Raw genomic sequence first — 14,209 nt, 5'->3', positions numbered from 1 at the left:
TGACCCTCTGACAGTGCGGCACTCCCTCAGTACTGACCCTCTGACAGTGCAGCACTCCCTCAGTACTGACCCTCTGACAGTGCGGCACTCTCTCAGTACCGACCCTCTGACAGTGCGGCACTCCCTCAGTACTGACCCTCTGACAGTGCGGCACTCCCTCAGTACTGACCCTCTGACAGTGCGGCACTCCCTCAGTACTGACGCTCTGACAGTGCAGCACTCCCTCAGTACTGACCCTCTGACAGTGCGGCACTCCCTCAGTACTGACTCTCTGACAGTGCAGCACTCCCTCAGTACTGACGCTCTGACAGTGCGGCACTCCCTCAGTACTGACTCTTTGACAGTGCAGCACTCCCTCAGTACTGACGCTCTGACAGTGCAGCACTCCCTCAGTACTGACCCTCTGACAGTGCGGCACTCCCTCAGTACTGACTCTCTGACAGTGCAGCACTCCCTCAGTACTGACGCTCTGACAGTGCGGCACTCCCTCAGTACTGACCCTCTGACAGTGCAGCACTCCCTCAGTACTGACCCTCTGACAGTGCAGCACTCCCTCAGTACTGACTCTCTGACAGTGCGGCACTCCCTCAGTACTGACCCTCTGACAGTGCGGCACTCCCTCAGTACTGACTCTCTGGCAGTGCGGCACTCCCTCAGTACTGACCCTCTGACAGTGCGGCACTCCCTCAGTACTGACCCTCTGACAGTGCGGCACTCTCTCAGTACCGACCCTCTGACAGTGCGGCACTCCCTCAGTACTGACCCTCTGACAGTGCAGCACTCGCTCAGTACTGACCCTCTGACAGTGCGGCACTCCCTCAGTACTGACCCTCTGACAGTGCGGGGCTGTCTGTTGGAACGCACAGACGTGCACCATGAGATTCTGGTCAGTTTTCTCCAGACAGATCATTAACTGTACAAAATGTTCTGTGAAATACAAAGTACATCATGTCAATCAAACAGACAATCTGTGGTTTATCTGTGCAGTTTTCACTGGGGTTGAATTTGTGACAACTTTCACAAAACAAACTCTGATCATATTTAAATGATACATTGTTTATTTTAGTGATGGCGTATATATCGTATGGGTGCGAATTATTTAATTGACTGAAGACTCAGTTGTTGTTCCTCCATTGTGCCTTGTGGAGATTCATCCTGAAGATAGAAAGAGGAGTGGAGGGACGGGGAGAGACAGAAGGAGGGGGTAAGAGAGGGAGAGAGACAGAATGAGGGAGTGAGAGTGGGAGACAGGCAGAAGGAGGGGGTAAGGGAGGGAGAGGGACAGAAGGAGGGAGTGAGAATGGGAGACAGGCAGAAGGAGGGGGTAAGGGAGGGAGAGGGACAGAAGGAGGGAGTGAGGGAATATTGATGATTTGCAATAAAATCCTTAAACAGTAGCAGAAACATGTGTGTGCCTAGCTGCAGCCAGGGGTTTGGTAATATTCAGCGCACGCTCAGTGCTAACATCACTGAAAATCCACTCCCTCATTTTGTGAAGCGTTTGAGGATCTGCAGTTCCTCCACTGGTTCCCATTTCTGGGTGACAGTCATCAGCTGTGGGAGAGGAGGGAAGAGAGAGAGATTATCGCCTCTAACTCCCAGCTCTTAATCTAAACATTTGATCTAATATTTACAAAACAAATGACATCAGCTTTAGGAAGACTGACTATTGCCGATTGTCACTCAGACAACATTTAATCCCATTTCCAATCGGTTAATACAACAAACTGGAACATAAGAACATAAGAGCTAGGAGCAGGAGTCGGCCATCTGGCCCCTCGAGCCTGCTCCACCATTCAATGAGATCATGGCTGATCTTTGTGGACTCAGCTCCACTCTTCGGCCCGAACACCATAACCCTTAATCCCTTTAATCTTTAGAAAGGAATCTATCTTTTTCTTAAAAACGTTGAAAGAAGGAGCCTCAACTGCTTCACTGGGCAAGGAATTCCAGAGATTCACAACCCTTTGGGTGAAGAAGTTCCTCCTAAACTCTGTCCTAAATCTACCTCCCCTTATTTTGAGGCTATGCCCCCTAGTTCTGCTTTCCCCGACCAGTGGAAACAACCTGTCCCCATCTATCCTCTCTATTCCCTTCATAATTTTATATGTTTCAATAAGATCCCCCCGCATCCTTCTAAACTCCAACGAGTACAGTCCCAGTCTACTCAACCTCTCGTCATAATCTAATCCCCTCAACTCTGGGATCAACCCAGTGAATCTCCTCTGCACTCCCTCCAGTGCCAATATGTCCTTTCTCAGGTAAGGAGACCAAAACTGAACACAATAATCCAGGTGTGGCCTCACCAACAACCTATACAATTGCAGCATAACCTCCCTAGTCTTGAACTCCATCCCTCTAGCAATGAAGGACAAAACTCGATTAGCCTTCTTAATCACCTGTTGCACCTGCACACCAACTTTTTGCGACTCGTGCACCAGCACACCCAGGTCCCTCTGCACAGCAGCATGTTTTAACATCTTACCGTTTAAATAATAATCCATTCTGCTGTTATTCCTCCCAAAATGGATAGCCTCACACTTGGCAACATTGAATTCCATCTGCCAGACCCCAGCCCATTCACCTAACCTATCCAAATCCGTCTGCAGACTTCCGGTATCCTCTGCCCTTTTTGCTTTACCACTCATCTTAGTGTCGTCTGCAAACTTGGACACATTGCACTTGGTCCCCAACTCCAAATCGTCTATGTAAATTGTGAACAACTGCGGGCCCAACACTGATCCTTGAGGGACCCCACTAGTTACAGGTTGCCAACCAGAGAAACACCCATTTATCCCCACTCTCTGCTTTCTGTTAGTTAACCAATCCTCTACCCATGCTACCACTTTACCCTCAATGCCATGCATCTTTAGTTTATGCAGCAACCTTTTGTGTGGCACCTTGTCAAAAGCTTTCTGGAAATCCAGATATACCACATCCATTGGCTCCCCGTTATCTACTGCACTGGTAACGTCCTCAAAAAATTCTACCAAATTAGTCAGACACGACCTACCCTTTGTGAACCCATGCTGCGTCTGCCCAATGGGACAATTTCCCTCCAGGTGCCCCGCTATTTCCTCCTTAATAATAGATTCCAGCATTTTCCCTACAACCGAAGTTAAGCTTACCGGCCTATAATTACCCGCTCTCTGCCGACCTCCTTTTCTAAACAGTGGTGTCACGTTTGCTACTTTCCAATCCTCTGGGACCACCCCAGAGTCTAGTGAATTTTGATAAATTATCACTAGTGCGTTTACAATTTCCCTAGCCATCTCTTTTAACACTCTGGGATGCATCCCCTCAGGGCCAGGAGACTTGTCTACCTTTATCCCCATTAGCTTGCCCAATACTGCCTCCTTAGTGATTACAATCATCTCAAGATCCTCACCTATCATATCTTTATTTCCATCAGTCACTGGCATGTTATTTGTGTCCTCCACTGTGAAGACTGACCCAAAAAACCTGTTCAGCTCCTCAGCCATTTCCCCGTCTCCTATTATTAAATCTCCCTTCTCATCTTCCAAAGGACCAATATTTACCTTAGCCACTCTTTTTTGTCTTATATATTTGTAGAAGCTTTTACTATCTGCTTTTATGTTCTGAGCAAGTTTACTTTCATAGTCTACCTTACTCTTCTTTATGGCTTTTTTAGTAGCTTTCTGTTGTCCCCTAAAGACTTCCCAGTCCTCTCGTCTCCCACTAATTTTTGCCACTTTGTATGTTTTTTCCTTCAATTTGATACTCTCCCTCACCTCCTTAGATATCCACGGTCGATTTTTCCCCTTTCTACCGTCTTTCTTTTTTGTCGGTATGAACCTTTTCTGAGCACTGTGAAAGATCGCTCGGAAGGTTCTCCACTGTTCCTCAACTGCTTCACCATGAAGTCTTTGCTCCCAGTCTACCTTAGCTAGTTCTTCTCTCATCCCATTGTAATCTCCTTTGTTTAAGCACAAAACACTCGTGTTTGATTTTACCTTGTCATCCTCCAACTGTATTTTAAATTCCACCATATTGTGGTCGCTCCTTCCAAGAGGATCCCGAACAATGAGATCATTAATCAATCCTGCCTCATTACACAGGACCAGATCTAGGACCGCTTGTTACCTTGTAGGTTCCATTACATACTGTTCCAGGAAATTATCCCGGGCACATTCTGTAAACTCCTCCTCAAGGCTGCCTTTACCAATCTGGTTAAACCAATCGATATGCAGATTAAAATCTCCCATGATAACCGCTGTACCATTTCTACATGCATCCGTTATTTCTTTGCTTATTGCCTGCCCTACCATCCTGTTACTATTTGGTGGCCTATAGACTACTCGTATCAGTGACCTTTTCGCCTTCCTATTCCTGATTTCCACCCAAATTGATTCAACCTTGTCCTCCATAGCACCAATATCATCCCTTACTAAAATAGACAAGCTTCTTTTAATGTTCTGCTGAGTTTTCTCTGAGAGAATTATTCATTCCTGGAGCAAGTTGCACAATTTTGGAGAGTTGATGAGTCTTGAACTATAAATGTGCCGTATGGCTGAAATTAGCATATCCTTGGAGTGATGCCAGTCTGGTGATGTGGGCAGAGCTAGTTTGATGCAGCAACTGAAGAGGGGCAGGCTGCCCATTCCCTTACTAAGACATAAATCAATAACAGTCTATAGTCCTGACTCCCTAGCTCAGCGGCATTCCACAATTCTCTCCAGTTTATTTGCCACTTTCTGAGTGAGTTTCACATCCTTCTCTCCGTCTATTATTGCCTAATGTTGGATTTGACCCAGAACCACAAACTTTGGGATTGGATTGAGTCAGACCCAACACAAGAAGTTAGGAGTAGTTAGGATCAGGTACCTTCTGGGGTTTCTTGGGGTCGATATTCTCCCAGGGAGTTGGGTTACCCGATTTATTGAGTCTGCAACACAGTGAAACCAACATTAGAAATTGCTGAGAACCAGCTGATCATTAATTTATAATATCATTGGGACTGTCACATCCAATCCCAGCAACAAATTAACTCACCCCCCCCCCCCCGCCCCACTGCCACACCTTCACCCAGCGATTCACACACCCACTGCCACACCTTCATAAACACATAGAAGATAAGAGCAGGAGGAGGCCTTTTGGCCCTTCGAGCCTGCTCCGCCATTCATCACCATCATGGCTGATCATCCAACTCAATAGCCTAATCCTGCTTTCTCCCCGTAGCCTCTGATCCCATTCTCCCCAAGTGCTATATCCAGCCGCCTCTTGAATAGATTCAAAGCTTTAGCATCAACTACTTCCTGTGGTAATGAATTCCACAGGCTCACCGCTCTTTGGGTGAAGAAATGTCTCCTTATCTCTGTCCGAAATGGTTTACCCTGAATCCTCAGACTGTGACCCCTGGTTCTGGACACACCCATCATTGGTAACATCTTCCCTGCATCTACCCTGTCCAGTCCTGTTAGAATTTTATAAGTCTCTATGAGATCCCCCCTCATTCTTCTGAACTCCAGTGAGAACAATCCCAACCGAGTCAATCTCTCCTCATATGACAGTCCCGCCATCCCTGGAATCAGTCTGGTAAACCCTCGCTGCACTCCCTCGAGCGCAAGAACATCCTTCCTCAGAGAAGGAGACCAAAACTGCCCACAATACTCCAGGTGTGGCCTCACCAAGGCCCTGTACAATTGCAGCAACGCATCCCTGCTTCTATACTCGAAACCTCTCGCAATGAAGGCCAACAAACCATTAGCCTTCTTTACCGCCTGCTGCACCTGCATGCTTACCTTCAACGACTGGTGCACAAGGACACCCAGGTCCCGCTGCACACACCCCTCTCCCAATTTACAACCATTCAGTTAGTAATCTGCCTTCCTGTTTTGCTTCCAAAGTGAATAACCTCACACTTATCCAAATTATACTGCATCTGCCATTGGTTTGCCCACTCGCCCAACCTGTCCAGATCTTGCTGTAGGATTCCTGCATCCTCGTCACAATTCACCCTCCCACCTAACTTGGCATCATCTGCAAACTTTGAGATGTTATATTTTGTTCCCTCATCCAGATCATTAATATATATTGTGAATAGCTGGGGTCCCAGCACCGATCCCTGTGGTACCCCACTAGTCACTGCCTGCCAATTTGAAAAATACCCATTAATCCCTACTCTTTGTTTCCTCTCTGCCAACCAGTTTTCTATCCACCTCAATACATTTCGCCCAATCCCATGCGCTTTAATTTTGCACAATAATCTCTTATGCAGGACTTTGTCAAACGCCTTCTGAAAGTCCAAATATACCACATCGACTGGCTCCCCCTTGTCAACTGTACTGGTTACCTCTTCAAAGAATTCCAACAGATTTGTCAAGCATGATTTTCCCTTCATAAATCTATGCTGACTCTGACTGATCCTGCCACTGCTTTCTAAATGTTCCGCTATAAAGTCCTTGATAATGGATTCAAGCATTTCCCCCACTACCGATGTTAGGCTTACTGGTCTATAATTCCCTGCTTTCGCTCGACCTCCCTTTTTGAATATCGGAGTGACGTGAGCTACCCTCCAATCTGCAGGGAATCACCCAGTGATTCACACACCCATTGCCACATCCATTCACATACCCGACATACAATCTTCTATTATATCCCCACTCACGACACTAAGGCATAAACATTCATCTGGACTCGTGAATTTCCAGTTCACTGTTTGTCACCAGCTCAGTGTTTGAGCTGTCTCGAGCTGGATTCTCCGTTTCTGAGACTAAACCCTGATGCTGCTTCACGACGGCAAAAACGGCAGGTGCCAAAAACGGGAGGTGCCAAAAACGGCAGGTGCCAAAAAAGGCAGGTGCCTCACCCCTATCCAGTCCAAAGGGGCGAGCACGGGCGTCACAGGAAATGCCACATTTTTTACGCGGAACGGCGGCGGATTTGCGGGTTCCGTGATTGCCGCACAGCTGCTGCCGCACCTTAAGGGATTCTCCCCCCCCCCTCCCCCCCCATTCGCCACAGCCAACATGGCTGGAAGGACAGCAGTTCCGGGACACTGAGCTGGAGACCCTCCTGGACTCCGTGGATGGGAGACGGATGGTGCTGCACCCGGCCAGGGAGGGAGGTCCTCACACGGTGCTGTTCGCCGTGCCTGGGTAGAGGTGGCAGAGACCGTCATCAATGTCGTCCGGACTGGTATTCAGTGCAGAGGAAAACTGCACAAGCTCCTCAGGGCGGCCAGGGTGAGGCAGCGCTGTGCCCCTCGCACTAACCCCCCCACCCAACCACACACGTGACCCACTCCCCCCCCACCCCCGGTAATGGGCAGACCCTCACTCTGCCCCACATGCCAGCACCCAGGGCAGCCGCATGGGCCGTGTGCCCTGGCCACGGATTCCATCAACTACCCAAGCCCTGGGCCAGACTGTCTAACACTGCTGCTGTTTGTGCCCCCCCCACCCCACCAGACGTGCGGCCCCTCGCCGTGCCTGAGCACAGGGCACTGGAGGTGGTGGGTGGCCCGGAGGAGAGGGAGGTCGGTGGCGCACGACAAAGTGAGAACCCCCCCTGCGGATCCTCATGACACATGTGTAGCCCCTCCACTCCCCCACCCCCCACAACCCCCCTCGCCCCCCCATCCCTCACCCCACCCACCCCTCACCCCCCTCATCCCCCCACACAACCCCCTCAGCCACTCACCCCCCCACCCCTCACCCCCCCCACTCCCCCACAACCCCCCTCACCCACCCCCCCACAACCCCCCTCACCCCCCTCATCCCCCCACAACCCTCTTAACCCCTCACCCCCCCACCCCTCCCACCCCCCCACAAACCCCCTCGCCCCCCCATCCCTCACCCCCCCAACCCCCCTCGCCCCCCCATCCCTCACCCCACCCACCCCTCACCCCCCTCACCACCCCACAACCCCCCTCACCCCCCCACCCCCCCACTCTCCCCCACCCCCCACAACCCCCTCGCCCCCCATCCCTCACCCCACCCACCCCTCACCCCCCCACAACCCCCTCAACCACTCACCTCCCCATCCCTCACCCCCCCACTCCCCCACAACCCCCCTCACCACCCCACCCCCACCCCCCCCACCCCCCCACCCCCCCACCCCCCTTCCATTGCCCCCCATCCCTTACCCCACCCACCCCTCACCCCCCCACAACCCCCCTCACCCCCCCACAACCCCTCTCGCCCCCCCATCCCTCACTCCATCCACCCCTCATCCCCCTCACCCCCCTCATCCCCCCACAACCACTCACCCCCCACCCCTCCCACCCCCCGACAACCCCCCTTGCCCCCCATCCCTCACCCCCCCATCCCTGACCCCCCCACAACCCCCTTCGCCCCCCCATCACTCACCCCACCCACCCATCACCCCCCTCATCCCCCCACAAACCCCCTCACCCCCCCACCCCTCTTCTACGGACTCACCAGGGAGCTGACTACGAGGAGAGAGTATGTGTCTGGCAAAGAGCGTGTTCGTCCGCTGGGCGTAGTTCTCTTTCAGTAGCGTCAGGCTTCATCACAGGTCGGCACGTCCTGGATAAGCGGAAAGACGTTGGAGCTCAGCCGCGAATAGAGGATCTGGATCTTCTGAGCTTCCCGAATTGGGTCTGGTGCAGACCTGATGTAAGCTTTGAAACAGGCTAGCCAATGTTCAAAGTCCTTGTTGGCGTTGCCTGATTGCGGATGCAGCTGCAGGCGATCCGGCTTGATGCGGAGGTCCATCTTCTGAAAACTTTAGTCTAATAAATTGATGCACGATCAATTACACAAAGACCAGAGTTGAATACAACTGAGGCTTTATGACACTAAGATGTGTGGCCTCCTACAGCAGCTGGCAAAATGGCGGCTGGGCGGAGCCAGCAGGCAGGGACTACCCCCGTACCTGTAGTACAGGGCCTCACCACAAATCACCTAATATATACAACAGTGGTGATTACCACACCCTGCCCTGCGGCTAGGGTCCCCATTGGCGCACGTTTCCTGGGGCGGCCTAGCCTGGATGGGCCAGGCTGCTCCTCGGGTGTCCCAGCTGGCGTGGTGCTGCCCTGTTCTGCCCGCTGCCCACCAGGTGCATCTGGGGCAGGAGAGGGAGGTCCGAGGTGCCGCGGTGTTCCGGCACCTCCCCTGCGGGGGTCACCGGCAAGGACCCCAGCACCTCCTCCTCCCTCGGGTGCCCGATGGCACCCGGGCGTGTCCATGGGACGGGGGTGCGAGCAGAGCCAGCCCCCGAGGCCCCCCCCCCACCCGACACCTGCTGCTGCCAGTCCTGGAGGCCCACTCTGGTCTCATGGAGCACAGGGAGTGGACCATCTCCACTCAACACATCACGCTGCGTCTGTGCCACATCAGCCAGTGCCTGGGCAATGCTGACGGCCGAGACTCAACAGGGTTTCAACGGTATTAGGGCCGACATCACCAAGGCCGGGATGCACACAGTAGACGAGACGCTGCCCTTTCAAGTGGAGAGCGACGCATCAGACGTCGCCCTAGCCGCCTCCCTCAACCAGGCAGGCAGGCCCGTGGCATTCTTTTCCCGCACCCTTCATGCCTCTGAAATTCAGCACTCCTCCGTCGAAAAAGAGGCACAAGCCATAGTGGAAGCTGTGCGACATTGGAGGCATTACCTGGCCGGCAGGAGATTCACTCTCCTCACTGACCAACAGTCGATAGCCTTCATGTTCAACAACACACAGCGGGGCAAGATCAAAAACGATAAAATCTTGAGGTGGAGGATCGAGCTCTCCACCTACATCTACGAGATTTTGTATCGCCCGGGGAAGCTCAACGAGCCCCCGATGCCCTATCCCGAGGTACATGTGCCAGCTCTGCCCGACAACCTCTGTCACCCGGGAGTTACACGTTTGTACCACTTCATCAAGGCCCGCAATCTGCCCTACTCCGCCGAGGAAGTCAGGGCAATCACCAGAGACTGCCAGGTCTGCGCGGAGTGCAAGACGCACTTCTACCGGCCGGACCCTGCGCGCCTGGTGAAGGCCTCCCGCCCCTTTGAACGCCTCAGCGTGGATTTCAAAGGGCCCCCCCCCCTCCACCGACTGTAACACGTACATTCTCAGTGTGGTCGATGAGTACTCCAGATTCCCCTTCGCTATCCCATGCCCCGATATGACGTCTGCCACCGTCATCAAGGCCCTCAGCACCATCTTCACTCTGTTCGGTTTCCCCGCCTACATCCACAGTGACCGGGATCCTCATTCATGAGCGATGAGCTGCGTCAGTTCCTGCTCAGCAGGGGTATCGCCTCGAGCAGGAGGACCAGCTACAACCCCCGGGGAAACGGGCAGGTGGAGAGGGAGAACGGGACGGTCTGGAGGGCCGTCCAGCTGGCCCTATGGTCCAGAAATCTCCCGGCCTCCCGCTGGCAGGAGGTCCTCTCTGACGCGCTCCACTCCATTCGGTCGCTCCTGTGCACTGCAATTAACGACACACGCCATGACCGTCTCTTCGCCTTCCCCAGGAAGTCCACATCCGGGGTGTCGCTCCCGACTTGGCTCGCAGCTCCAGGACCCGTACTCCTCCGTAAGCACGTCCGACTCCACAAGGCGGACCCGTTGGTTGAAAGGGTGCAGATACTCCACGCTAACCCCCAGTATGTCTACGTGGCGTACCCCGACGGCCGGCAGGATACTGTCTCCCTCAGGGACCTGACACCAGCAGGTTCCCCACACACACACACACCCTCTGGCCCGGCGCCACCCTCCCCTCCCCGGCGCTCCCAGCAGCAACCCCCCCAAGACCATCCGTCCTCCCCCTGCCCACGCCCGAGGAGGAGGAGGATTTCGGCACGCTCCCGGAGTCACCGAGGACCAGACCGGCACCGGAATCGCCGCCACCACTGTGTCGCTCCCAACGTCAGATCAAGGCCCCAGACCGGTTAAATCTGTAATTGGTTCGAGACTGTTAGAGCACCGTGTACGGGACTCCAACATTGTTTTTGCCTCTGTATATTAAAACTTGTTCTGTATATAGTTCTCTGCCAGCCCCGCCGGACTCAATTTTAATAGGAGGTGAATGTGGTAATCACCACTGTTGTATATATTAGGAGATGTGTAAGCTCCTGTACTACAGGTACGGGGGTAGATCCCTGCCTGCTGGCTCCGCCCAGTAGGCGGAGTATAAATATGTGTGCTCCCCATACAGCAGCCATTTCGCAAGCTGCTGTAGGAGGCCACACATCTCAGTGTCATAAAGCCTCAGTTGTATTCAACTCTCGTTTTTGTGTAATTGTTCGTGCATCACAGGGGTCACAGCAGTCCACCTCCACTCCTGCTGTATCGACTGGGGAACCACATAGGCGCAGTGTTAGGTCCTGTAAGGCCAGGTAGGTAGACACCAGTTAAGTTGGCACAGGTGCAGATCACAGTTTAGTTAAAGAGGCTCGGGCACAGGCTGTCTATATCTAATCACAATAAACACATGTTCTCACCATTCAAACCTGACTCTTTGCTCTGTCTGATGGGAGTGGGGGGGGGGGTGAGTGAGGCCCAGTGGGTGGACCATGCAGCACCCCCACCCCCCCGACCATCCCAGCACACCCTCACCAGCTATTCGACAGGGCCGTGTGATGGACTAGCCAGCTCGCATGCAGGGATCACCCAGGTGGAAGGTGTTACTGTGGGCAGGAGTCAGACATTGTCTAACGATGTGGAGATGCCGGCGTTGGACTGGGGTGAGCACAGTACGAAGTCTTACACCAGGTTAAAGTCCAACAGGTTTGTTTCAAATCACTAGCTTTCGGAGCGCTGCTCCTTCCTCAGGTGAATTGTCTAATGATGTGGAGCTCAGAGCTCATCGCAGAGCGGGCATCAGCCTCCATCGCATGGATCCGCTGTCACTGCCAACCCAGTGCCCCCAGCTCATTGGGCGGCAGGTATATATAACGGCGGGGGCTGTGCATGCGGGTGGGATGGTGATGTGGGGGGTGAGGGGGTGTGGGATGGTGGTGTGGGGGGTGAGGGGGTGTGGGATGGTGGTGTGGGGGGTGAGGGGGTGTGGGATGGTGGTGTGGGGGGTGAGGGGGTGTGGGATGGTGGTGTGGGGGGTGAGGGGGTGTGGGATGGTGGTGTGGGGGGTGAGGGGGTGTGGGATGGTGGTGTGGGGGGTGAGGGGGTGTGGGATGGTGGTGTGGGGGGTGAGGGGGTGTGGGATGGTGGTGTGGGAGGTGAGGGGGTGTGGGATGGTGGTGTCCATGCCCTGGCCAGCGACCCCCTTCCCCTCTAGCGTGTGAAACGTGTCTCGACGAGGGCGTGCTCTGCGCCTGGCCCTGCCGACGCCGTTGTGCCTCGAACACGTCGGGCATCACCGAGTGCGCCGCGATGAATGCGTCGTACATGCTGCCAGGGAATTGGGGGCAGACGAGCATCATCCCCATCTGATGGTCACACACCACCCGAATGGTTGCCCTTCCTGTTTGTGAACAGCAACCTGCTGGTGGCCGCAGGGCGACATTCATCCCATCGATGACCCCTTGGACCTGGGGCATCCCGGCGATGGCAGTGAACCTCGCTGCCTGGGCATCCTGGTGCGCTTGGTCCACATGGTAGTCAAAGTACAGCTCCGCCAGGGCATACAGGGCGTCACGGATGCCCCTGTGCACCGATGCCTGTGAAATACTGGACAGGTCCCCACTCGGCGACTGGAAGGACCCTGTCGCGTAAAAGTTCAACGCGGCCGTCACCTTGACGGCCACCGGGAGCAGGTGTCCTCCCCCATTCCCCCGCGGTGCCAGGTGTGCCATCATGTGGCAGATGTGGCGCACTGTCTCCCGGCTCATCCGCAGTCTCCTTCTGCATGCCCGGTCTGGAAGGTTCTCAAAGGACATGCGGCGCTGGTACATGCGTGGCCTCATCCAGCGCCTCCTTGGCACCACCGCCACCTTCTCCTCCTCCTCCTCTTCCTCGTCCTGTCGGGCGGGCGGCCCTCCAGCCTGAGCAGCTGCCACCTGCCCCTCTGCAGCCCGCTCCTCTGTCGCAGCCGCCGCCTCCTCTCTGAGCCGCCCCCGCCCACGCTGCCACCAGGCTGCGTGCAGGGCAGCAGCCCCCACCCACGCTGCCACCAGGCTGCGTGCAGGGCAGCAGCCCCCGCCCACGCTGCCACCAGGCTGCGTGCAGGGCAGCGGTCCCCAGCACGGCGGCCAACATTGCTGGGAGGTTCCCAAACATGATAATCTGCAGGGGCTGAGGGGTCAACAGGTCATCATGATGCATACACCCGCACACAGCCAGGTTCTATCAGCTACGCGGCGGCCCCGGTTGTCACCACGCGTGTCCCCCACCCCGCACCCCGACCCCATCGGTACCACCAATCCTGGTGCCCGTTCCTGCTGCCAGGGGATCCGCTGAATGGCACTGCCCTCACTGGGGGGGGGGGGGGCTGCCGCTGGTGTGACCATGGGTGGTGTCCGGGTGGGAGTTGCCGGTCGGGTGGGGTGGCAGAGGGGCAGGGGCGGGGGGGGCGTGAGCCCATCCATACGGCCGATGTCACTGCGAGCAGCCAGGGGCCGGAGTGCGTGGGCAGCAAGGTGGCTGCCGTAATGGGGGTCGGTACCTGGGCACTGCCTTTCTGCTGGGGGCTCTCCGGCTGCCCGGCCTCCCCCCCCCCCCCCCCCCCCACCACCCACCACCTTCCCCTCCCCGGCCCTGGCAGGCCTCCCCCCGCAGCCAGCACGCCCGGTGTCCGAGCTGGCAGCCCGCAGTCTCCCCAAGCCTCGCTCCTCACTCTGCCGCCCCAGCCAGCTCGCCAGGTTCATGATTTTTTATATCACATTAGAAACACGCCGTCGGGAAATCAGCCCATCCGCGACGCCGAATGGCGAAGACTCCGGAGAACCGGTTGTCAGGCCGCTAATGACGGGACTTTCAGGCCCCACGATTTTGTCGGGTTTTTTTGGGAATCCTGATTTGGTGTCAAACCGGCGGCTACCTCGATTTCGGCGTCGGAAGCTATTTTCCACCCGATCACATTTCCCGATTTCGGCTAACGGGGAATCCAGCCCATATTTACACTTTTCCATCTTCCTGTGTTGTTCTATAAAATTCTGATAGAAAATAAAAGAAAATCAACTGCTCTCAAGTGAAGCAAGAAATAACAAACGGTTCGTGACATCGCCAGATTCTGCGGCAAGTTGATCTCTTACACGATATCGGTCTTGGTGCTGAGGAAGTAGATGCAGGTACAAGTTGCTGCGGAAGCAGCCACCGTCATTAGGCCAATAA

The 14,209-nt window shown here is 54.9% G+C and overlaps 1 protein-coding gene across 1 annotated transcript in view; it reads right to left on the bottom strand.

Annotated features, from left to right (window-relative positions):
* Positions 1-1,040: 1,040 nt before the first annotated feature.
* Positions 1,041-14,209, bottom strand: part of c12h15orf48 (chromosome 12 C15orf48 homolog) — a 30,643-nt gene continuing 17,474 nt past the window's right edge. Inside the window, exons 3-5 of the mRNA XM_072470265.1 lie at positions 14,131-14,209; positions 4,846-4,906; positions 1,041-1,554 (exon numbers count right to left, since the gene is read on the bottom strand). The exon at positions 14,131-14,209 is cut by the window's right edge and continues 10 nt beyond it. Of these exons, the coding sequence (XP_072326366.1) occupies positions 1,486-1,554; positions 4,846-4,906; positions 14,131-14,209 (209 nt within the window). The 3' untranslated portion in view covers positions 1,041-1,485. The remainder of the gene's footprint in view (positions 1,555-4,845; positions 4,907-14,130) is intronic.

This window comes from Scyliorhinus torazame, chromosome 12 (assembly GCF_047496885.1).
Source record: "Scyliorhinus torazame isolate Kashiwa2021f chromosome 12, sScyTor2.1, whole genome shotgun sequence".
NCBI lineage: Eukaryota > Metazoa > Chordata > Chondrichthyes > Carcharhiniformes > Scyliorhinidae > Scyliorhinus > Scyliorhinus torazame.
Note: the sequence above shows the minus strand (reverse complement) of the source record. Positions and strands in the feature narration are given on the sequence as shown.